Source organism: Vidua macroura, chromosome 3, assembly GCF_024509145.1.
Source record: "Vidua macroura isolate BioBank_ID:100142 chromosome 3, ASM2450914v1, whole genome shotgun sequence".
In the NCBI taxonomy this organism is placed as follows: Eukaryota; Metazoa; Chordata; class Aves; order Passeriformes; family Viduidae; genus Vidua; species Vidua macroura.
In genome coordinates this window covers 54,461,916-54,488,380 of record NC_071573.1, presented here as the reverse complement: position 1 = coordinate 54,488,380, position 26,465 = coordinate 54,461,916, and the positions used below count along the sequence as shown (strand labels likewise).

Below are 26,465 nucleotides of genomic sequence, written 5' to 3'. Positions count from 1 at the left end.
TAGAAACTTTTTCTTTGGGAAATATATTAATCCAATATTATAATAAAATATCACATGATTAATACTATGCATTAGGCTTTGTTTACTTCACAGACTTGATCAATGAGGTCAAAACCAAGAACTTTTATTCAGAGTCCATCCACCTACATTTTAATTAATTCAAAACCAGACATCCCATTTCTCTTCTCCTGGTCCATTGCCCTCTGCCCCTAAAAGTCTTGCTCTGGCTATAGGATGGCACAGAACAGTTTGTGAGAGCAGCTCCTCCACCCGATAAAACCACTAATGTCACCAAAAGGACTTTGTGGACTAAATTTTTTCTCCCTACACAGGGTCTGTACTTCTAGGCCATGCTTGTCCACAGGTCCCTTTTTCCTTCTTTTGTATTAATGTGTTACCACTTGTAATTTGATCTTACTGTAGCAGAGAACTTCCTACTTTAATAGCATTGAACTTTTGCCTATTTGATCAGTAGAGGTACTGAAATCAGGAGAATTCTGCCACCGCTTCCACATACTTCCCATGCAACCTTGTGTACCAGGCACTTGGGCTGGGTAGTATCATCCTTACTCATGATGATGACCATGGAAAACATATGAGCAGTCTCACTGACTGCTCTGGCTAAGACATGTGAGTGAGCAATCACCAGCCTGAGCAAAGGTTACAAAATCTTGTACTTAACTTCTCTGCACCCGGGTTAACTACTAGGAAAAAATTATTATTTCATTTTCTTAATGAGTGGTGCAGGCTAAAATACCTTAGCAGCTTGAGAATAAAGATACTGCAGAAGGGTAGTCGAATGACAGGATGAACCTATTAAGCTCCCCATCTTATGTTGTGATATTCAGTAGCTTTGATAATGCTCTCTCTGAAATCCCAAACAGGAGACTTCCTCCCAGGTGTGAAATATTCTGGGTCAAAGCCCAGTTACAGTCTCTGAGCTGTGCTCCCCACCTGGCCTCCTGCAGAATTTCTCTCTCAGAATAAGCATCATGACCATATTTAAATATTTAATCTTCTTTGAAATATATTACTAAAAAACTTCTCTGAAATCCATTCAGAAAATATGTTTCTGATATGAATTACGAGCTTTCCTGATAGGGGTTTGTTTGTTAGTTCTCTTTGACAGGAAAAAAATTCCATGTTGTCTCTGCCAGATGAGGAAAACAGGTCATGTTGAAAAAGAAGTGGGTTACATGCTGTTAGCACCCCCACCTCCAAACAAACCAATGGCAAATGCTACTTGAAGCAGGTTTAACATATCTAAGAGATTAGGATCAGTCTTTGTCTCTACCCTAGATAGCTTGCTTTTAAATGTGACCTCCTTTCCTTGCCTAGACAGATGCTCTTTGTCTGCTGGGACCACTCCCCGTAAAGCCATCCTGACAGCTACCTCGCTTCCCAGTCTCTCCCGAAGGGCCAAGGCTCTTCCAAGTGGTTTCCTCCTACTGAAAAGACTATAATTAGCTGCTTCCTCCATTTCCCTCAGTTTAAAATTGGCGTTATTCAGCCTTTCTTCCTATCTTCTGAAGCCTCATCCCCCATCTTGTCCTGCTTTCGGACATATGTAAAAGGAAATGCTATGCGAGTGTAAACACATTGTTTAATAAAGACAAAATACAAAGTTTTATAGTAAAGAATCAACATTTTCTTCCTTTCCCATTGGGCTGTGGCTTTTCTGTAACCCAAAATAGATACTACCTCCTTCTTTCTGAACTAAGATTTCCTCCACATTTATGCTAAACATTGTTATTATCCTGCTTATCTCAGTAGCCCAAATATTAAGATTTCCTTTATTGCTCCAGTATATTTTCCCCTATATATAAGTAGCTGCATAATAAGCTTTGCTGTCCATTTCTATCAGTTGAATAGCTTTTGAAAATGTAAATCCAGCAACAGTACTCAGATTCAAAAACTTCAGCTAAGAATGTATTTTGAAAGAATGTTATGAGGAAATTCTTGGTTTATAAAGAATTTGAAGCTGAGAAGTCTACAAAATCTTACAAGCAGAGACTTTTCTTACAAAAAAAAAAGGTCAGATTTCACTGTTCATTTAACAGAATTTAGTGTCAATATTTTTAACCTTCTCCCAAAAAATCCCCAAAACAAAGAAAAAAAAAAAAAAAACCAACCCCCCCCCCCCCAAACATCAGAATCTTAGCATCTTCTAAAAATTGGCTCTGCAAATTTAGGGAACTTTTCTTAGTTAAAATAAATTATATATCAGCTTTTCAGATTTTTTCCTACTCAATTATGCAGGTCTCAAAGCTCAGATCACCAAAGAAATTACTGAAAAGCTATTTTAAGTTATTTCATGTGCTGGTTTATCCAAGCCAAGCTTTGTAATAAAAATGTGCCAATTAGCATTCCTTTGTAATTTAATACAAATTTATTCCTTTTTAATTTATTATAAGTTTATTCCTTTTAAATTTATTTCAAAGGAGGATAACTTTACAAAATAATTTTCTAGCTTTTTGCATAGGCTTTGGCAAGTACACTCTTATCTACTGAACTATATGTGTTTCAAAATAGATATACAGTACTTCAAACAGCAGTTCTGAATTATTGTTGAAGCATAGCTGTTAGCGTGTATTTCTTTTTGGCTTTCTAGCCTAGGACATTTTGTAGGACACATATTCACTTTGCCAATTAAAGTTCTTGTGTCAGTCTCAGTCTTGAGAAGCCCTAAATCCTGTTGCTCATTTCCATACTTTGTTCCTGTCAGTTGTACCCAGCAGTTCATAAATCTAAAGTCTAAGCTGCTGAATCTAGAATCTCCACCCAGTCCAAAAGGCTTCTGCATGTCTTTGCACACCGTAACTTTCAAGATAATTACCCTATCAAGACCTATAGAATAAGCATCCAGTTAAGTTTTGTGTTTCAAACTACTCAGATGATATATTAGATAAATATCACTTATTCCTAAACATAAACTCTGATTCCACCTCTTCAGCTAAGGTCTCTATTAGTTAGTATTATCTTGAGGAATTTCTGGTAGTCAAAATGCAGTAGGTCAAACAAGGAAACATCTAAGATGTAAGCAGTTTCACCCAAAGTCTTGCAAAACTCTAAGAATACTCAAGAAGTTTATCCTACTCCTTGTCTAAACTCAAGCTTATTGCTGGGCTTTTCTGCTCAGGATCTCTGCTATCATAGGTTGTGTATGCTGGTATAAGCCAGTAAAGTAAGTGCATGCCCTAGGAAATCCAGTGTGCCTGGGGATGTTCCTCGGCCAAAATGGAGCCGGAGGAAAACCTCATGGTTTACCAATGTCAGTGACTGCCTTTAGCCTACCAATACAAACAGTCACAGAAGCCTGGCAAACTGCAGGCCCTTGGTTCTACTGTGTTGGCATTAGCACAGGGATCTTCTGCATGGACAGATGTTCAGAGCAACAGCAGTGTGCCACTTCCAGAGATTTTGTTACCATGTGGTATCAGAAAGGAGAATCAGTACCTGTTGCTGGGAGCACTTATGCTGAAGTTATGGGGAGCCCCATGAGCTGTTCTGCCATGAGGCTTACACAGTAAAGCAAGTGGCTCTCTTCTTGCTTGACAAATAAGATGCTCATTTGATTTAAACAGAAATACACTGTGACATCCTTTATCAGTGGAGACAGTTTTCTGCTTGAGAGAAAGAATGGCCAAATAATGATACAATAACAGAAAGCTGACAAAGAACAGCTATTACACACTCAGCTTTTATTTAAAATGACCTTTGGCCCCTAGAACAGCCAGGGCATTTCCCCACACGCTTCTGCCACTGGTGGCAGAGAATGAGCCTTAGAGAGAGCAAAGTACAGCAGCAGCAGTGGCAGCATCATTCCTGCCAGGCCCCAGCTCTCTGCTGATTCAGGTTGTCACTGAGCCAACAGAGACTTTCATTGCACAGCAATTCATCTACCAATGCTTTAAAACAAGACTGCAACCCCTGTCCTCATTTGACTGGCTCACTGAAAGCCCACAGCAAAGTCTGCTGGTTTAACTTCTCCTATGGATGGTAACATTACAATTATTTTGACATTGTGAAATCTGGACTTTGCTAAGCAGGTAGGAAAAATAATAAATGTTATTAGGTTACTCTGAACTGTCTGTTGGCATTAATGTCACAGAAGCCAACTGGTTGGAATAACAGCTATCAGGCTGAGTTATACTGGAAAGACACTTGCAAAAACTACCAGTTAATGGGGATACCTGGAGGAGGGATGGTGTCAGAGGAACTCAGTAGAAAACAACCTGAAGTGTCCCTTCTCACATGCTTTGTAATTAAACATAAGAGGAGTCAAGATTTCCCTTCAAAAAAATACACTCCTAAGGGAGACTCGACATCTTACATAAAAACAAATGAGAGAAAATTACTCAGAATAAAAAATCCAAGGCTGTAACACAGCCAGAGACATTTGGCTGAAGACAGTGAGCCAGCAGCAATTGCTGCAGGGGACACCACTCTAGGTTTGGCTGCAGAGGTGTTTCCAGGCAGTCAGCCCACATGAATGGAATAATGGTATCTATGTGGCTGAGAGATATCCGTGCTGGATCAGATCAGGGTATTCTGATGGCTGAGTTAAAGGAACATTCCTTTTCATTTAAAAGGAGCCTATCTGGCTGTCACACTGGGCATTGGGCATAGGATACACATGAATAGGTTTGCCTGTGTCAGGGAACACCTCTTAGCTCCAGGTGAACAGCCTTTTTGCAGAAGTTCCACCTTGCCTGTCCCCATCCTTCCCCAAATCATGTGACTGAGAGGCTGGAAAGTTTAAGTCTTTAAGACATCTGTCCTTGAGGAGACGTTTGCAGTTAGTACTGCTCTTATGCAAGGAAGCTGCTGAGCAGCTGTAGCCTGAGGAAAAAAAAAAAAAAACAGCCAACAAGTGGTTGTTGCCAGCTGGGGTCAAAGCAGAAGCTCAGCAGGGTTTGGTTGGGGATTGCTAGGGAAAACAAGGAAGAGGTTAGCAAGGAGAGAAGTGGCCTCTTCAGAAGTGAGTTTTTGTGGACTGGGAAAAACCTCTTGGCAGGTCAGGAATCAACTGTAAGGACCAGGATGAAGTAAGGCCAGGATTTTTATCTGTGTTGCAACTGCCTCGTTGATGGTGGTCTGCAGTACCCAGGGCTCACCTCTCTGCAGAGACACTCTGGGCCTGGAAAGGTGCTAGGAAACTCTTCAATTTCATTGCCATTTAAAAATTCCAATGAAAAGTAATCTATGGATCTGATGTGGAATTAAAGCTTTGAACTTGCCTTGCAAGACAAAAAAGGAGATAGGAAACCTGACAGACAGGTCAGCTATTTAGAAATGTGGTAAAAATGTTTCGTGTGGGTACAGTCCTTCATAGAGAAGGCCATGATTGTGGATTGGATGGCCAGAGGCTGCCACCAGTCCTATCTCACACAGATGCAGGGTGGATCCTGCATTGTTTATGGTGGAAAACAAAGCTTGGAAATAGAAGATTCACAAAAGACAACTAAAAATATTTGGTTTCATGACTCACTGCAGTGCTTAAGGGGTTTTATGTTTGTTTGTGTTTTTCTAAATGTCGTATTACAGTCACATTCCATTTGTAACATTTCCATTCCCTCTTCCATTTGTTATCATAACTTTAAGGAGTCTCTTTTCAATTTAACTTTAACTTAATTTTGTGACATTGCCTGTAGCAGTAATTTTTTATTGTTCTAAACACCTTGGACTGATGTAGCAATGACAGGAAACACCATCAAACTCCTGATAAAGAACAGCTTTTGGGTAAACACATCACCAGAGACAAACTGAATGATGTGATATGCTGAAAAAATGCACAGGTTGGGTTCAAGAAAATGAGAAAAGGTACTTCATCATATAGCAGGTCTTGTCCTCAGCATCTCTTAGGTAAGCTCACTGCAGTAATTTCTAAATGTCAGCTGTTACTTTGATAGCATAGTGCTTTTTTATTTGTTCAGTGACTGTTTTTGATGTCAAGAGCAGCTGTGTTGAGTCTTCTTTATTTAAAAAAAAAAAAAAAAAAAAGAGTAGAGCTTAGCATCTGAAAAAATTTGCTTTGTGTGACTAACCACAAACAGGACACATGACTGAGTGGTGCTGTGTTTGCTGTGTTCCCCTTCAGTTTAAACAGTTTGAACAAGTAAACTTAAAGGGGAACTCTCAATTTACAAAATGTGTTTAGAGGTCCTCATTAAAGCAAGCTCCAAAATTTACCCTCTATAAAAAAAAAAAATAAGAATATCTGTACTTTGGAAAAGGAAGAAGCAGAATTTGCTCCTCTCTGTCTTCTCTCTTAGTGTAAAATTCAGATTTCCAGGAAATATTTGTAGGGTTTTTGACATCTGCCTTTCCTGGGTAGCTAGAACTATCCCTAGGGTTGCTTCTGATAATTTGAAGAAAAGAAGTGCCAGCTAGTATGAACATCTCACATGCAGAAAGAAGTGAAGGTATCCCTAAGGTATCCCTAAGGTATCATTTTTATTTTAACACTGGAAGTAAATTACATGCTTGAGTAGACTCATTGGTTTTGCTAGTAATACAGGATTTTTTAAAAAGGTTAGAATACTTAATTCTATAAAGTATCTTGGAACTGCCAACTATTTAATACTCCTAGTAATCAATGATCTTGTACCCTGCAACCAAAGAAAAATGCTTTTCTTCAAAACCTGGGGCAGTGTTACAAAAAAATCCTTAGATACTTGAAATTTTCTGACCTGCCCACAGTCACATAATTTGCTCAGCAGCAATGCAAGATATGCAGCCTACAAAGCCTCTTTTGTAGCCCATCATCTAGCCATAGGCTTTCCTTTTTCTTCTCTGGTACATTATTATCTCTGTACTGGGATAGCATGATCTTTATTGGGTACAACGCTCAGAAACAAATCACAAGAAGTAGGGTCTAAGGGACCTTAAGATTCCAAGATCCTCCCTCAAGACAGGATAAACTTACAAGAGGTCTACATCTAGGTATAGTACAATGCAATTCATGAAAGATTCTACCTTCTCCCTTTATTTTATCCCCTCTTGGGCTTGTCTGGGCTAGAAGACAGATTATACACTGGAGATCTAATATGGGTTGACATGAGTGAGAAATATATAAGCACTAGAAAGAGGCTTCATAGCTTTTTTTCTAGCTGCAGGACACCCTAACCCTACTAAAGAGAACAGCTAGTGAAAATTAATACTACTTTGCATTTGCTTTGAAGCATTTCTCATCACCTTGACCTTAAAGGTGGGTTTATGAATGCAGGGGGAGCTGCTGATCAGCAGCTTCTTCCTGTGAAAAAATTTCACTTTCAATTATTTCTAAAGGGATCAGTGGCTCAAAATAATATTTGAGAGATAAAGGATGCTAAAGCCTGATTTAGTCTTTTGGTGATCTCATAATACAAATGCTACAGGACTGAATTCCTTGTGTATGGAAACACAGCCAACAAGAGACACTGAAATCTCCAACATTTCCATGATGAAAACGGAAAAAATGTAACAGAGTAATAAACTGTTAGAAATGGAAAATCACAAACTTTGAAAAGTCAGAATTGTATGTCTCCAAAACATCTGACTGTGTCATGGGGAAAAATTGTGAGTGAACGTTGTGCACACTGGGGAGTGAAGAGTAAACCAGGGATACAATACATTTGAAATCTGTGCTGATCAGTTGGTATGATAATTCTTGTTTTTATAAAGAAAGCACACAAATTAGTTTATTTACATTTAAAAGTATATACTTTTAAATGACAGAGCATTTATCCACAGGGTCTGCAGCTTTGTGTGCTCACTGTCACAATGCAGAGCAAAGCTCATCTTACAAAGCTTTGATACTGACTGTCCTTTGAATTTAAATATAAATGCCGGTAGATATATGCCCATAGATTTGACCCTACTTTCATTAAGCTTCCTCAAAAAACTGCAGCCTGGTGCTACACTGGCAGACTCATAGAGTGCCACTGCTCCCCTCCAAAGAAACTCAGAGACCAGCACAGAAGGGCTCAGACCACGTTTGTCCTGCAGCCTTCTGTAGCTTTATTCTCAGTGAGCTACTCAGTGAGGACAAACAGCTGAACCTTCATCTAAACATGTCAACAGAGAAGAATCAATACATCTTTGGCAAAATCAGCTATCTTGTGTGTTGGAAGACAATTTGTGTGCCATCTTAAGAAGCAAAAGCTTATTAAGATTGACAGGACCTCATGATTTATATACTTGTACATTTAGGTGAATACATAGTGGATCACACTCCTGTTGCTTTGCTTGTTGAAACTGCAGTCCCCTAAGATGTGAGGGCACAGCAGCTGGCACAGCCCTTCCACCATAACAGGAAAGATGGAAATAAGCCACAGGCAGACAGCACTCCAGATGGAAAGGGTCAATAGTGGTAAGAATAGTGCTAATGGTATGCCACTTTTACTAAAGCTAGCAAGAAGAAAAATTGAAATATTTATCCCTTTTAAAATATGCTTTTTACTAAGCTGTATTCTATTTTTCAGGAAAGCTGAGTTCAAAACCTATTGAGCCCAGCAGCCCTTGCATTGAAACACAAATGAACATAGAGTATGAACAAAAAATCTAAATGCAAACTGTGGCCCATAAACTCACAGCAAACCATCTAAAGTGCATGACATGTATGCAGGTACAAGTATCCTGTCTCAGATGTAAGCATCTATAATACCAAACAGTGTACAGCTCAGAAGGGAATGCATAAAATGCATTACTTTTATGCATAAAATGCATAATAAAAAAAAGTAAGAATTTTATTAGTGTCGGGTGTTTTAAGAAATGTTTTATCCCTTGCACAAGAAAGAATGTTTTTTGTATCATTTCTTTCAAAGCTTATACTGCTTAAAATTACATACATCTATCACTGATTATTCTGCTGAAAAGTGAGAAAAAGAGTATCAGAATTGCTCAAAACATTGGTTACAGTTAAGGAAAAAAGGGAGAAAAAACCTGGTTCCCCCACTATTATCTAAAGAAAGAATAGATCATCATGACCAAGCAAGCTCCAAACTGTTGCAGCTATGGTGCTCATCCATAAGGATCTGCACTAGGTATTGAATCCATACATCTCCCTTGAGTGTGATCAAAGCTGCACCAAAACATGATCTTTGCAACCAACTTCACAAAAGGAAAAAAAAAAAAAAAAAAGATAAAAAGTGCTTTCAAAAAATTGACCATGTCTGAAAGCGCATTGCAACAACATCTTGTCTCTGGAATACCCATCCTTTCTCTCCTCTCTCCTCTCTTCTCTCTCTCTCTTTTTTTTTTTTTTTTTTTTTTTAGTAGCTGAGTAGCTTTTTCACATCTTCTGTGAAAGAAGCTGTTAGCTGTTTTTATGCATTTTTAACTGAAAATTGAATCTCGGGAGTCCACCATGACTTCGAACTGTTAGCTTCACAAAGATGTGTTAAAAACACCCCAACACCCTGAAAGTAAAGAATTTGGCATGGCATGGCATTGCACTTTTCCCATAGTGTAAAGAAAACAGCATATTCATATGCAGCACAAAACCAGTCTTGGCTGTATGCTTATTAGAAATATAAATATATAAAAACAGAACTTACCTTGAAAAGGGCCCACATTATAAGCCACAGTTCAGATAATAATGGTATTGGATTATCAGCTCTAAGAAGATAAAATCCTTAATTCACAATCAAATGCATGAAGCACAGTTTTTCTTAGAACTGCTTATTCAGAGACTGAAAACTCACAGGAATTTGGGTGCAATTTTGGGTGCATTTTTCTAAAGTAGCTTTTCCAGGAAAGTCTGGACCTAAAATCCAACAGTATTTCAGGACTGGCTGCCTTACTGTTTTGATAGTGATCTTCCAGCACCAGGTGCAGAGTAAGATTGGAAAGTGTGTCTGTAATCTCCTGAGTATCATTTTAAACTGCCAGGCACAGTTCTGGGTAAATGAGAGTTAAAATCGTGCTTTCCTGCAAATGCCATATGGTTCAAGATTTCATGTACTTTGTGTCCAAAAGCTCCCAGCATAAAACAAAGGAAAATATTAGTAATTTTCTTCCTCAGAATACATTTTGTTAAATGTATTTTTCAGATACATTTGCAAGTGATGCCACTGGACATTGCTGAACAGAGCGGTGCACAAATGGGATTCAGCAGCTGCTCCCTTCCTACTCTGTGCAGATAACAGTAGGTTTCATGCATGTGGCAGCTCCTATCATTTTCTGTCCAAATCTGGGGGAGGGAAGGATACAGAAGATAGGAGCAAGCAATATTTTATATTGCTATCTGGCAAACTTCTCAGAAACGTTGAAGAAATGGTGTTAAAACAATTCTGAAAGAGAAACTGCTGCTCAGTTGAGAGGAAACATGATGCCCAAAGAACCTCTTGGGGAGGAGTGGGTGAAGGTGTGCAGATATGACTTCTGAAGATGAAGAATACAGTACTCCTCTTTTTGATTCATAAACCAAATAAATTTTATTTTGAGGCTTTGAAAATGTGAAAAATCTCGACCCCTTCTTAAAACAAGAGGTGTGTATCAGGTGACTAAGCTAAACATGATAATTAAAAGGAATAAAAAATAGTTGGAATGTTTTTGTAATTGCTCCCTAGTCATTGTTAGGCTTTCCTGATTAATGTAGTTAGAAACCTTGAGCTAAAAGCATTTAGTGTGGAACTGATGTTATCGTGCACACCACATTGTTAGGCTTTCAACCAAGAAAAAAATTAAATCACTTCTTACTTTATAAAACGCCTTTGAAAATAAAGACCTAGGACAATATAATTTCTGTATGCCTCCTGCAAAGACTTCCCAAAAACATGTATTTGACAGCCTGCTCCATTTGCAAAGTTGTTGCCACTAGTGATAATTGTTGCTGAAAATGCCTCCAGAGCTGAGGTAAAATGCCTCAGGGCCACCTCACTGGCCCTGGTGCTGCTAGGGGCACAGGCTCCCAGCAGGGACAAATGGAAGGTGTACCAACTCAAGGAGCTCCAGAGAACAGTAACTTAAAACACAAAACATAGTTCTTCCACCAGACGGTTTTCAGTTTGAAGGTTATCTGAAGAACACTGTTTCTTTATCATTCCCCACCAAGTTTGCCTAAGTCAAAACATACAAGGTCACTGACTTCCTGTGAGCTTGAAGCTACAGGCAAGCCTTGCTGAGCAGAGAACATATTCAGCAAATGTTCTCCATGTCCCTTCTCAGAGTGCATCTTTAGTTTTAAAAATCTGCATAGCACTGTTGGCAGGAGCTTTTCATTTGATGAGGCTCTGCAGAAGATCACTTCTCTGTGAACTCTGAGTTCCTGGGAACCACTGCAGACCACCTAGCTGCAAAAATACACACCTAATAGAAATCTGTAGAGAGAAGTCACTTATGTGCTGGGTAAGGCATTTTCTTCTGTTACTGACTGTTTTTTTCTGAGGTGGAAATATTTATTATAGCATACATTGGGGCTTTAGTACAAAGTGAATAATTAGTCAACTGTGTTTGAAAGCTGATAAGCTCCACACAGAGCACTACACTTCAAAACTACCAAATGCTTAGATATGTAAACAACCCCACTGAAGCCACTGAGATTTCTTTTATGTCTGATGCTAAGCAAATATCCAGTCCTAATTAACTAGGACACAGCTTGGTAGCAGAAAAGTAAGTAATTTTGGAAGTTTGAGAAATTTTAGGTTGTTTCATTAGCAATTTGTGGGTATTTGGCTCTCTGTGTTAAGAAATAATAAAGCTTACTGCTAAGAAGAAATATGTTTATTCACAATCCAAAGTGATTCCTGAGAATATCTTAATTGAGACAATAATTAACAGCAATTAATTGCAAACAGTATTGGAAAGATACCATTAGAAATATTTTTTTCTCAGAATGTTCTCTTGACTGAAAGAAACAGTAATATTTCCTTCATCCCTCAAACTTGTCAAGCAAGACTTATTTTCAGGAATACCTCACAGTGGAAAACTGTAAAGTGGAGGCTTTAAGCACACAGAGAGGCTGAACAAATCATGACTGTGTTCTTCATTCCCCAGATGGCAAGCAAGCAGAGCTCTGCTAAAGCACACTGGGTAGCAGCTGCACATTAAACTTTTCTGGCAGCTGTGCTGACCACAGGTAAAGAATGACACAGACTCAAGCTTATGCTAAAGCCACAAGTTTATTATATTTCACACAGCAAAGCAGCATCTGGAGAAAGGACAGAGGGTGCTTCACAGTCTTATCAGCTGGGGATTCCTAAAGAACACAGTGCTGGGTCTCTGGGTTTTATACCTCTCCCCCTTTTATAAGATGTTCTCTAAAGGGCTGGATCAAAACATGCCATGTTGGAAAGATTGTTGCTGAGAAAGTGGAAGAACAGAGTGTCTTAGTACAGAAATTAAGCCACCTTCAGGGAGTTAGTTTTGCTTGTAAGGTAGATGAGATGCCAGTCTATTGATGGACCACATGGCAAAACTGATGCTAAATACAATACTTCAGCTTAAAGGTGGTTTCCTACAATGCCACTTGTGAGCCACACAGAAAGGTTTCTCTTTAGGTACTGCTGTTACAGAGAGTAGGAAGTTGGAAATGTTGTATTTAATTGAATTCTGAAAAAGATAAAAACATAAGCAAATGAGTTTGAAAACTTCTGAAGTTAATTAGTTCAATCACTCAAAAAATGGTGGCAAATGATCAGCCAGCTTCCTCTTATTTCCTCATCCTCACTTTCCATGGAAACTATTTCACAGGTCCAACTAGGAAAATGTTTTCCAATGTAAAAAACCCAACCCAACCTGTGAATGTATTTTTCTCTTTCAATAAAGCTCTCACTGAGAAACTATACCAATAGCAGAAAAAAAGCTTGTAATTCTATGGGCAAGGAAATATAGATATAGACTTCTATGCAGTTTCCCTACAGCTCACCTGCCTCCTAGGGAGACCAGGAGGAGACACCAGGGAGACCTGGTGTCCCTGATGATTACACTGTGTATTTCCTTCCACAGAAAGGAAGTCTCCTGATTCCAGGCCAACCACTATAAATGATGGTGCAGCTAAAGAAGCTGCGCTTTTTGGATGGTGCAGTACCTTGCATGATCACTGCCACCGTATTTTCAAATTCCCTGTGTTTTAGCCTCCCATCTCATCTCTCCTGCAGGCTGGGAGTCAAGTGAGGTCGCAGGTATTTTTTATGAGATAGTCATAGAGTGCCCAACAGGAACGCTACCGACCTTGAGCAGCTAGCTCCTTGGTGCTTTTTGCTGCTGCTGCTAACTGCTGTACACCAAGGCCCGGTCGAAACAGGTCAGGGACGACGTACACTGCCCTGGCAGCCGTGGATGGAGCCGGGCCGAGGAAAAAATTGCCTTCTTTGCTGTATGGTTGCTTTGAAATTTCCGTTCAAAGGCACCCAAGGGGCACATAACGCCTTCCTCAAGGCTCTCTCCCCCACGCGAGCGAGAATTTGAGGCCAAACTGACCAGAAATCAAAGCCCTTGAGGGCATGGGGGGTGGGCGAGGTCGGTCCATCCGCCCGCCCCCATCGCTCCCGGGACCGGCCGGGGCGGCTCCCCCGGGGATCACCGCAGCGTAGCGGGTGCCTCCCTCCCCCCGGCCCTGACGGAAAGGCTGCGGGCAAACAGCGCCGCCAGTGCCCTCGGGTACCGAGCCGAACCGGCGGAAAGGGCGGCCGAGGCGGGGGCATCGCGGCGCGGCCACATCAGCCCCCGCCTGCCCAGCGCCGGCGCTTGGCTGCTGAGCCGCACAGCGGCCCCCAGGAGGCGGCGGCGGCCGGGGACGCTGAGGAGGAGCCGCCTGCGCGGCCCAGCGGCGGCGGCGGCGGGCGGGCCGGACACACCGACCAACCGACCGACCGAGCAGCCGCGGCACGGAGAGAGGGAGGGAGGGCAGAGCGGCAGCGCAGCCCGCGCCGGCAGCGCCATGGCCACCAAGGTGAGCAGCGCCCGGGGGTCGGGAGGCGGCGCCGGGGCGCTCTCTGCGCCAGCGGGCCCGGCTGGGCGGGCGGGGGTCCCGGGCGGACGGGCTGCGTGCCGGGGGTCGGGGGGGCCGGTTCCTGCCCGGGCCCTGCCGCCGGCCGCGGGAGGGACGGAGGGAGCGCCGCGCTCGGGCCTCGGCGCCGCTGCCCAGCCCCTGCTCGGGGCTCGCGGAGCAGCGGCGACTCCGGGGCGGGCGAAAGTTGTTTTTCTGCTGTGTTTGTGCCCCTCCGTCCCCACTCCTCGGCGGAACGATCGTAGGGTCGAAGAGCCGCCAGAGGCCGAGGGTACTGCTCCTGCAGCCCGGGCGCCCCTTGCCCCGCTTCCACCGAGCCCGGGAACGGCGGAGCGCTGGGAGAGGCCTCGGCCACCGGCGGGCCCGGCTGTCCCGGCCCGCTCGGCCCCCGCCGCCCCGGCGCGCCAGGACAGCTGATGCTGACCCCCTCGGTGGCATCCGGGGGCGGCTGTGCCGTGACTCTGGTGGGAGCCCAGAGTCTGCACTGCGCGACCTCTTAATAGTAAGCTGTGATTTTACACGCGAAAAAAAAAAAAAAAACCAAAACCAAAATAAAAATCCCAAAACCAACAGCAAAAAAAAAAAAAAAAAAAAAAAAAAAAAAAGAAAGACAGGAAGTTAAATTGATTTGTTCAGTTCTTCAACAGTATCTGCTACTAATACAACTGTCAAAATTAGCCCGTCCTATCTGAAAGCGTCCTCTTTCTAAATAAGCAGTATTTGTTTACTGTACTGGTTGATGAAAGCATCTCTGCTTGTGTAGGTGTGAGTTAACATGCACCAGCAACTCATCTGTGACTTGTCTAAGTATCTCAGGAAGACTTTTTTGGTATTTGAAGTATTACTTTGAGTCACCTGATTCCATTAGCTTGGCCAGCAGTTTAAAAAACTTCCTTTTACTGAGGCGCTTCTCATACAGTGCAGTATTTTGTTCTTTGCACTATGTTGCTCTTCTCAGCACTGAAGAAATTCCACATCTTAAATGTGTCAGATTTAATGTATAAGTAGCTGTCTCTGTAACTATGTAAATTGATGGTGGCTCATGTTTGGATAAACTTCTTCCGAAGAAGTGAGAACTTGATTTTAGGTTTCAAAATCACTTAGGCAGTTTAAAAATACAGTGAATATAGTCAATATAGTGAAACTTATGTTTCTGTTGAGCTTTTAGAATATTGATGATAGACTTGGATTTTACATTGGTGGGTTCCAGTAATCCATGGGATGTGTGTATGAATATTTTTTATTCAATCTAATGATTGTAGGTAGCAAGAAAATTACTTGTGGTGTGTATATACTACATAATACACAGTATGTTAGGCAGCTACTGTACTAAACCAGTGTACTGTTTCTCAGCTCACTTTGAGGTGCAGTGTCCTTATGGGATCCTGTGTTCTGTGCCGAACATACGGTCCAATTTATTCATACATTTGGAAACTGTCACTTTGCTTTTCTTTAAATATTTTTTGGAAACATTATGGCCCCAGATGGAAGGGCGTATAATTTCTGACTTCCTAATCCAGACTGGCTTAAAATCAGGTGGTGCTATTTTTTTCATTCTACACATTGCAAGTTATGGTAAAGTACTTTGACTTGAAGGCTAAAATTGGTAAGTGGTAGTCAGGAAAGAGTTGGTATTTTATTGCTATTATTTTGTTATGCTGGTAACTCTGAGCAGTACTGAAGAGAAGCTTACTTTATTTTCTGTGAGCTCTACCCAGGAGATGGGTCCCTCTCTGCAAACTGTCCTATTTTGGATTGACCTTTGTTCACGTTGTGCGAATGTCACCTATAGTAAAGGATATATTGTCTTTTTGAGCAGTGTAAGGGAGTAACTGGCTGAAAAAACAGTTTTTAGGATCTCAGCCACCATTTCATTTGGAAAGTAAATTTTGTTTTTTAAATTGTAAACAAATTTCTCACCTTCTGTTTGTGGTCCTTCACAAATTGCCTCTTTTGAAAGAAATATGCAAGGTGTATTTGTATTTTATGTGAAATGTTAACAAAACTAAACTGTAGTTGTCTGGAGTATGAATTTTTAAACTTTAATGGTGTCAAATCCTATATTAAGGGTGACTGACAGTCTGGCCTGGCCTGTGCTGCATGGGCTCTTAGCGCTTCCTGAATTGATTCCTATTTAAACTAGAATATACTTTCCAAGGAAATCTGGGGGCAAATTCAGTCTTGATTTGAATGCTTTCAATTATGGAAAATCCAGTCTGTGTTTTTTGTTGTTGTTGTTTTTAAACCATCTCTCTTGCTGGTGATGCTTCTTTCTTTTGAATCTGAACTTGCCCAGCATCTGTTTTCAGATTTATCATTTTCTCTACAAGATTTACAAGTGCTTGAATCAAGGTGTTAGATTTCGTGAGGATGGAGGATGCAAATAGGGGTTTCTTCCATAGCTAGCTTGCAATCCTTGGCCAGTTTTCTTGCTCCCACTTTGATAAACCACAGCAATTAAATTCCTAGAGTTTTCATATATGAAGATGTGGTATACCATTGTGTAATGTGCTGGCTCTTCTCTGTATCATTCAAAATCAATGCATTTCTTATTGAAGCAGTAAAAGCTTTTAGGAGAAAGGACTACTATTTTCATACCAAGAAGCCTTTACTGATGCTTTCCTAGCATATTTGTTAGCTGGCAACTTGGTAGGGAGTCTTTTGTCCAAACAGGTGGGGTGGCTGTAGGCCTTAAGCACTCTGAAGGCTGTGGAGGCTGTGTCTGATGTGAGCTAAATTAGCAGTGGCCATTGCTCCTTGTCCTTTCTTGCTCCTCATCCCAAGCTGTATGTATATCCCAGGAGTCTACTCCAACACTTGTCAGGCCTGTTTTCAAGATACAATAAGTTGCTGAAATAGCAAAAATATTCACTGAATGGAAACAGTGGCATCATTTCTTCAGTTCTGGGTAGTTGCAGTAGTTGAAAGTTTGCTCAGGGCTGATACAGAAGGTTGGGTGGGGTGGTATGGTTGGGAGCGGGAGGCTTTCATGGAGAAGGATGAAAATATAAATGGGAAATGGAAGATCTGAGGCTTCTAGAGTCAGTTCTTCTGTTGGCTAGGTCCTTACTGTAGCTTGGCAGTGGATTTTGTGGTTTGCTCAAGGTTATGTGCTCTAAAAACTGAAACAAATGTTAAACCCTATCAAAATAAGAAAAAAAAAAAAAGGTTGTTTAGGAGACTTCTAGAGTTTCACAGTCATTTAACTGAACCTGACTTCAGAGGTTAAGCAATTTCACATTTAAGAACAGGTGATTTAAGCTAGATACTTTTATTTTGAATGTTTCCTTCTGAAACAGAGTTAACCATACTAATTCCTAATTTCTAACTGTGTCACAAATGATGTCAGAAAGTGCCTGAGCCTAAAAAATTTTGAAAACTTGATCACAAGGAAGATGCAGTTTGGTAAATGTTTCTGTCATAGTTGCTTACAAAAGCCACAGATGAGATTGTCATTCTTCTGTTTGTTCCTTCGTGGTTTCTTTGGCCTTTCCTATTCTTTCCCCACTAGAGTTTGCCAAGTCCCAGCTTTACTCATGTCCTTTCTTTTGTTTTTGAGCTTCATTGAATAGGGAGAGCTAGAAATGTCAGGAAGCAATATGCTGGCTTTTAAACAACATTCTCCCTACCTTATAACCTATTTTTAAACTTATTTATTATTTTAAAATGTAGGCAAGTCCTTTTCTTGAAAAGGCTGATGTTTTGCCATTTGTTAAGCCCTGATTTCAGAAGGAAGTGAGAGAACTGGATAGGCTATGGGCAAGACAATTCTCCCAGTTCTTCTGGAACCTGTGCTGCTAACATGTGGCGAGAGTTTTAATTTAGAAGTTGAAACTAGGAGCTGATTTACTGGTGTAACATTGTTGATGTTGGTGACATTGCTTTCCCAAGAGAGCTTTTTTATAAGGCAGTTGTTGATAAGCTTTGTGAAGTTTGACCCCTCTTATTGTCAATACCAAAAGGTTTTTTTCTTTGTAACTTTTTTCCTTTATATCTTTAGGGGCACTTATAGCCCACCATTATGTTCTTGATTGTTCAATGGTTTGTGTACTTTGAGGACGCATTTATCTGGTTCTGTTTTCAGGACTGGGCCTTTTTTTGTGGGAGGAAGTCCTTTAAGATGAAAGCTTAGACGAAATATTCTGTTCTTTAAAGAAGATACAACTTAACAGTACTTCTAAAACAAGGAAATGCTTCAAGGCTTTCTTGTCCATCTAATCATGTTGGATTTTCTCTTTTAATGTCACTGGCCAGGTGTAGTTGAATTCAGCATGGTTCTTGTGGTGAGGGAAGGTCATGATTTACATATGAAAATTTCAGGTAGGGAAAGGTAACAACACATTAGACTTAAAGATTATTATCCTTAAGTGTGTGTCCTTCCTCTCGTCTTTCTTTGTCATTCTCTATTACTCTCAGCAGTGTAAGGCTTCCCAAAGAAGTCCCACATTTTCCTTTATACTATCACTTGAGTTGGTTAGAAACAATTCTTTGTTCTGATTAGCAGCTGGGAAGTGAAGCACTCCTCTGTGCTAAACCCTCCAAAATACCCAGATTTTGTGTTCTGTTAGTCTACATTCTGCATTGTCCCAACTTTGGAAGTAGACTCCTTTCGTAAATCTCATCTTAAGGGAAGATTCAGTTAATAAATCTTAACACATCTGTGAGTTGGGATGATCTTCTTCTATGCAGATCACATCATAATCCATTCAACATGTTCCATTATTTAAATTCAGCAAAACAAGACATAATACAAAACATGAGATCACAGATGATCTGTGTATGTAGGTTGTGATGGAACAAAATTATTAGGTGAAGTAATGATTTTGATTTTACAGTCTAATGATGTGAAATGTTGTTTGGGTCTTTTAGGTTAGTATTAACTAGATGTGGGGATACTTCCTGGGGCTTTTTAGAGTATTTTAGTTTGGTGGTTTGTTTTTTAAGGTGCAACAAGATGACTAGAGAAGGACAAAATGTTTGCTAATGCAGATTAACCACGGATTCCTGAAATATTGGAGGAATGAGATGTTAGGATAAGCATAAGAACTGATACAGTTATTTTATGAAGACACAGGTTTTCTGTTCTTTTGTCTTTCTGTCCAGCCTTATGGTCTTTTAAAGGTTCAATGATGTTACATTGCTGCAATTATGTTACATTGCTGCAATTATCAGTTCAAGGTTTCTCATTTCTGTGCTGGAGAGCTGGTAAGATTCTGTGTGATGCTGTGCTTGAGTAATGATTCCTCTGACTCAGTTTTTCAAAGTTATTTTGAGCACCTAGGCAGAGTCATGAGAGACACATTACCAGAGGTCATCATTTAAAAACATGATTACAGCAGCCAAAGAGGAGGAAGTCTGGTATCAGATGTCATAAGCTACATCTGGTTTATAGATTCAGAGTTTCAGGTTTTCACTCTGAAAAATACCAATATATTTGTAATACCAATATATTTCTCCGTATATTGGTATTACTTCAGCAATAAGGCTTTACAGTTAACTGTAGCTTCGTAAGAAGGTTTATTTTACTGCATTCTTTCAAGGTTTTCCTCTGAGTTATCTTCTTCCTCAGATTTTCAGGTCTTGAAAAAAGTCCTATAAGAGTGTGTGAATATTCAGTAAACCTCTCCTTATTTGATTAGGACATCTCGCAAATCTCAGAGTTTACAGAGATCACCAAGGCAAAAATAATTTGAGAATTTTGGGGTTCAAATATGTGAGTTCCCTCCTGTATTAAATTTACAAGCAATTGCAACATTTATGGTGTTGGAAACAGTCTTGCAAAACATTTTAAAGACAGGTAATGGAGAAGAGACTGTAAAATAGTGGGAGTGATTTGTTTCAACCAGCCCTGCAGTAGGACAGATGAGCATTTAGATATCTAGAATTATTTTAAGTAAATAGCTATTGCAGTGTTCAACATTTAAAGCTAAACCTCTTCTATTTCAAAGTGTGTTTCACAATTACAATTTCTCAGAATTCACTTTACACTTCTTGGAGGGCTGAAAATCAGAACTTGTGCTTTTATTTTCTTTAGTTGTATTCTTGCTTTCTCAGCAGTTTATGACTGGAAAGGAGCTTCCCAAGTAACAGAAAGTTCAAACAACAGAGCAATCTTGTAGTAGTCCAATAAGCAAAATTCAAGTGCTACTGAAGAAAGAGGAAAAAAAGCATATTGCTTACTGGAAAATTTAACTTAAATTCTGAGCATTATCACTTTCTTTCCAAAACATTATTTATCTTTGAGCTTTGTTTGAATAAGAAACCTCTGTCAACAATATAAAAAATGAAGACATTTAAGACCAGAATCATTTAAGTTTGGCAGATTGTCCTCTGTGAGACCCACAGTAAGGGGAGAAGGGCACAAGGAGCAGCTCTTCCTGTAGAGAGCTGCTGTTATGCAGCCTGGCCCAGCTGTTGTGTAGTTGTGAGGAGACATTTGGGACATGGTATGGTATGACGGGCACATGAGCCATCCTGGGCACTGCTGGTAACAGGATGTGTGCTCATAAAGTGTGCTGGGTGAAGTCAAATCAGCAACTCTGTGCGTGAACATATTTTTTGTGGGTAAAAGTTCTATTTCCTCCTGTATTTTAGAGCAGATCTTCCCCCAGGCCCTGCCCTTTAAAGGAAGCCACTGTACAGGAGGGGTTTCCAATGTGCAAAATAGGTGGCTGGAAGGAGGAGGAGGTGGTGAGAAGATGGGCAGTACAGCTTGTGGAAGGTCTCTGGGGAGTCCAAGCAAAACAGCTGCTTCTGGGGAGAGGTAGCCATGTCTGGCCTGGGGTTTCTGCAATGGGACTTGCCCAGGTGAAATCATTCAGTCCCACTCCTGTAAAAAAGTGGGGACTGGTGAAGAACTGGTTGATGGGTCTTATTTCTTATGACTTGCCATTGAGTTACTGACTTCTGCTCTGAGTTGCCATCTGCTCCTCCTTGGCAAAGGAACTGTTGTGCTTTTATTTTGTGTATTCATATGGTATCTCTGTTTAAACACAGTAGGTTTTGGACTTGCTTTGCTTTTCCCAGCCTTCTGAGACTGCAATTCTCAATGTTCAGAGCAAAAATTAGTTGTCATCTCAATTCAAGAAAAGTGTTTGCTTTCCTGTTGATAGAACAAAAGGGCTAATTTGCAAGAACAGCTATAAAAATTCTCTTAGACTAGCTTTAAACTGTATGTCCCTTCTGTATGACAGGCTTAGGGCTTTTTTTTTTCCCTCTATGGTGATTATGTAAGTGGTTTCCAGAAGAAAGACAACTGATAGAAGGCTATTACATTTATTGTTTTTTTCTGGTTCTTATTTAAATTCCAGTATTGCCCGAAGAGCCTATACAATTCATCTTTCTGCAGCAGTAAGACGATGACTGATGAGGTGCTTCACCTTATAGCTTCATCAGATTTGAGAGTGAGGCTTAAATGTTTTATTTCCTCCTCTTTTTTGAGGAGGTCAAGGTTTAATTCAGTAACTGAATATTGCAATTACATATGATAATATAACATAATTAGTGCTTACCTAGTGACAGCACACTTCTTTCAGCAGTACTGTAATTTCGTTCCTTAACAACCCTATGTTTTTCTTCTGAAAATGATTGCTTGTGGAGTACAAAATTAAGCGTCTTCCTTGCTGCAAGTAACTAGACCACAGTCTTGGATGTTTGTATGAAGGTTGTTGAATTACAATTTTTTATCAACAGCTCTGTCACATTCTGTCAAGCTGCCAAATTTTCTAGTAATTTGTAAGGAAGCAGAAGTTCTAACTTTCTTTTCAGATTTCTTTGATACTTTCTGTCACTGTAAAGGTTGCTAGTACAAGAAAAATTTGTGAGGTGTTCTGTCAAACTTTCAATGTTGCATGACTTAATCCAGTTCTGTCATTAATTACATCTCTTGGTTTGTTTTTTTTATTTATTAAATGCATCTGTCCAGGCATTCTTTTTCTTCTTTTTTTAACTCTTTGTCTTAAAGTGGGATATACCTACACTGCTAGTGTACACATTGCATTACATTGCAGGTCATTAATGTCCAGTTCAAGTTCTGAGTGTTCTCTGGCCAGGTCTAATCACAGAGCTTTGCTTATTTGAACTGCCATTTATCATGAAATAAAGTTTGTAACCTTACAGGGTCTTGCACTTTTCTGCACTGCCAACAGGAAAGCCTAAAGTAGCTGTAGGCTTGAATACTTTAGAACCCGAAAATGTGAACATTGCCCATTTCTAGAGTAAAGAAGCTGCATCTGATAAAATGGCATTTATGTTGGTGTAACAGTTTCCTCACTTGTGTTCATAAAATAAAAGATAGGCTTTCACAAAGCCGTATTTCCAATAAGAACTAAGAGATAACAAAACATTAGCATATTGATTAATGTTGGTTACTCAAGTAATAGAGAATTTAGCAGAATTCCATGTGGAGAGCTTATCCTGCTGCGTTTCAGATTCCTTCCCAACTGCTTTCAGTTAGCATGCTATTCAGCACGTGTTTTCCTATTAGTATTTACCAGTATTTGGGACTTCAGAGTAGTACAGCTATTCCATTCTGTATTTTATGGATGAAGTTTATTTGAAGTAGCATCATTTTAACATTCACTTAGTTTGCTTTGCCAGTTACTCATTTGCTTCTAGAGTGGCCTGTGCGTGTGGTACATTGCGATCCGCAATGTGTAATAGTGTGCTGAGTCTGAAAGGGCTTGAAGTTTGCTAGATAACCTTAGCGAAACTTTGTGCCTCTCCAATTATTAGGTAATTACTAATTTTTTCTAATCTCTGCTCTCCTAGAGGCAGCACTATTGTGTGACTACAAGCTGTCTTAATTAGTAGGTCACAATGTGGTAATTTTTCTGATGAATGCTGCTGTGTTTTTCTGAAACCTTCACATCTTACTGGCTTTGTTCTTTGGGGACAGAACTGTGAGGGAGCAACAGTGATGGCCCTAAAGTTTCAGGCAAACATCAGGGGACTTGGCACAGCAGGCTTCTGAAACACGCCATTAAATATTGGTTCAGCAAACAGTTGCAAGTTTTGCAGTTTGATTTCAGGGATACAGTAATGATTAATCTAGGCAGAGATTTTAATCACACTTGAGGTAAATGCATCCTGCCTGAAATCCATAAATACAAACCCATGCTGTACTTGCTGCATTTATTACTTGCTGTAGTGGTGGTAAAACTGGAATTAATGTTCTCCAATGTGGAATTGTTGAGTCCCCAGTTTATCTGAGGATCTGGAAAAGGTTGGTATTCAGAAAGGAAAACATGGAGAGGCTGGGCACTTGGAACAGTGCAGTAAATTGATTCTGAAAAAGGTCTGATATCACTGGAGCTCCTCACTCATGGTAGAAGCTGCAGTACATTTTTAACTGAAAACTAGTTTATAAGTAATGTTTTAAACAAGAAAAAAGCTTTTCAGCTTAACCCAACTGAAAGCTCAGATGTGATTCAGGGGAGTATCTGAGTCAGTGTTTAGAAATATCTCTAAATCACATGGGTGTCTTGAATGTATTTCAGTCATCGTCTTACTGAATTTCCCTTGCTTTAGTATTGCTTGGGTGCATGGAGATCCTATTCTTGGGTCTGACAATACCCCATAAGTAAAGTCAGTATGAACACACTAAAATGTAACCAAGCACCTCTTTTAGTAGTGCATGGTAGTTATTCTGAAAATATGCTGCTTTTTTAAACTGCTGAACTGCTTATAGGTAATTCTCAGACTTGAATATTTTTAAGCACTGCTGCAAATCTGGAAAACCTCATAGTTTCTCTTTGCTTTTTTTCATGCTCTGTGATAGTTATCTACCCACCTGGCTTATAACTGCATGGAAAGAAGCTGTAATTTGTTTTAACACCTTACGATTTTAATATCTGTTTTACTCTAACACTTTAAAGAGATCTTAGTCATATAAGCATTTTAGACCTCATTCTGCATCAATGACTTTTAGTCCCAGATGCTTGATTTGAACAAGAAGCTTCCTGTGTAGGAATTCACTTGAATGAAAGTTTGTGGTGTGCATTCTGTCTGTAATGCAGGCCAGGAGTACATTTCACTGGGCTTTGGGGTGTGACGATGTTTGCTGACAGGTAGACAGCTGTAAAGAAGCTCATGTTCTGTGAATCAAAAATAAAATATATAATGAGTGGGACTAGCCTGAACTGAGTTCAGGTGGTCTTTCATGACCAAAAAATTATTTTCAGGGAGACAGTGAAGTTCTGTGTGGTAGATCTGAGGAGTTAATCTGTCCGCACTGAGGAGAGCCCAAGTTGCTGAAGTGGCTAGTAAGCTGTTGTCTTTATTACTACAGGGAACATTTCCAATTGTCTTTAACACTTGAAAATTTGCCTAGACACTTCTTTCTTACTTCCATTCTAATTCTGGAAGTGCCAGTAGTTTAAACCACATGCATGTTGCTGGGAATTGAGTATTGCCTTCCAGTCCCTTACCCCATAAATGTTTCAGACTTTGTTTTGTACATTTTGTAAACTCTTCATAATTTGTTGTCAATTTCCAATATGAGGTTTCAATCCAGTATTAAACACCTGCCTGAAATATTGTAGGCACATGCAATTTTGCATCTGTCTGCAAGCATGTTTTACTAGCGGGAAGAAATTACACAAGTCCTTGTTTCTTAGATTTTGTCTGTGTTTAATTTACTTCTAATATGCTTACAGTCACTACTGTTGACTTCAAATGATTACCTGCGGGCTAGTGAACTTATTTTAGAGTTGAAAAATTGCCCAGAGGAAAGTGAGCCAGTGGGTCAAGAGACATTTTTAATGTGAATTTGTAGAGTAATGTGAGGATCCAGCAGTTAGAGCTGGTGAGGGAACTTGGAGTAATGATACCCGAATATTGTGACCTCTCTTCATCCAGAAGTGGAGTTCTTTGCTGAATTTAGTTTTACTTTTTGGATGAGTTTGCTTTAATTCTGATGTTGCTAAAAGCAAAATAAAATTGTATTGAGAAGAAATGTAATACTAAAGGGAGATTTTAATTAAACAAGTGAATTTTATTTTTTGCTTATTGTTTAATAAAATCATAGTATAAAATTTTCCAGTTTCTTCAAGCTAGTTTTCTAGGCAGATGTTGTTGAGCAGATACACAAGAAGTGATGCCTAGCACAATACAAGCAATATACATTTTCTCCAGTTACTCTATATTAGTTAAAAAGATAAACATTGGCGTCTTCTTCATAATAAATCTTTATCACTTTAAAGGTAATTGCTACTATAATGGATAATCTCTTGAATTCCTAAGGTACTGTTTCTGTAGGAGTCTGTCTTAGAAGACAGTGTCCCTTGTGTCCTCTTATTCTTCTATTGTCAAATTTTTGTTTGTTTTTTGTTTCTTAGGAAAGCCTGTGAGAGGAACATGTAGACATTTCTTTACCACAGGCAGGACAGAGAGTAGCTGCTTCTCCAGGCTGAGAGTCATAGCATTTGAGGAGCCACTTGATATTTCCGCACAGGCTATCCACATGCACACTTTGCCTTGCAGTCTCATAGAGTTTGACAGAAGGACTAAAATTAAAAGGCATTTTTTTGTCAAATCATAGCCCCAGATGTTTCCTTCATTAGTAGTGTAAATGTTTTTTATATTTTCAAGGCCAGGATGGATGGGGCTTTGAGCAGCCTGGTCTAGTGGAAGGTGTCCCTGCCCATGGCAGGGTTGCTGAAACAAGATGATCTTTAAGTTCAGTCTTACCCAAACCATTCTATGATTCTGTGATTCAATGCTGCAGATGATGCAGTGAAAATCTCTTCAGACTTGGAGCACTTATCTTTTGAACGAGCTTAGATTTCAGGCTAAAGGGTAGGGAAATTATTAAATCTACTAAATGTTAAGCACTATTGGAAGAAAGGGGGTGTCCTCAGTCCTCTGAGGTGGGAAAGACACGAGGGGCTCCTGTCTGTATTCCTGTATTCTTACTGTTTTTCTCAGCGTTTTGTACACCAGTCCTTTTAAACTTCTTTCCCTGGGCAGATACATCAGCCCCAAACCTACTTAAACTTCTGACAATCAGTTCCAAAATACTATAAAATGGAAAATGGTTTGACTTTCCAATAAGCTTTTTCCTTCTTACTGGCCATAAATATTGTGTCCAATTAGCAGATACAACTTAAAAGTTCTATCTACCTTTGCAACTCATGCAAAATTGCAAATGGGCATGGAAAAAAGCATTTCACAAGAAAAGGATTTTAGCTCCTTGGCACTCCAATACACACACTGAATATTAGAGCTAAGCTTAGGGACACTCTGAATATTCATAAAATGGGAATCTCTGATGAATTCCAGATCATTAATCTGGATCAGTCCAGGTTAATGAACACCACAAAGAGAACTTTTTCAAAACACAGCTTAGAAAAAAAAAATCTTACAGTAACTGTTGTGTTTCATATTTACTTCTGATCATATACAAAATGATCAAACAGTCCAAGAACTACAGGAACTTCAGAAACTAAAATATTTTGTTAGTGGAATCAAGGCCACTGCTTCATTTACAGAATACTGCAACATGCAAAACAAGAAAGAACCATTAACAAATCTA

General features: G+C 39.8%; 1 protein-coding gene across 2 annotated transcripts in view; it reads left to right on the top strand.

Moving 5' to 3' along the window:
• The first annotated feature begins 12,986 nt into the window (after positions 1-12,986).
• The window catches only part of SNX9 (sorting nexin 9), a 63,284-nt gene continuing 49,805 nt past the window's right edge, over positions 12,987-26,465 (top strand). The window contains exon 1 of one of the 2 annotated variants that reach the window (XM_053974083.1): positions 12,987-13,876. In XM_053974083.1, the coding sequence (XP_053830058.1) occupies positions 13,865-13,876 (12 nt within the window). In that variant the 5' untranslated portion in view covers positions 12,987-13,864. The remainder of the gene's footprint in view (positions 13,877-26,465) is intronic. The other variant, XM_053974082.1, reaches the window with a different exon arrangement.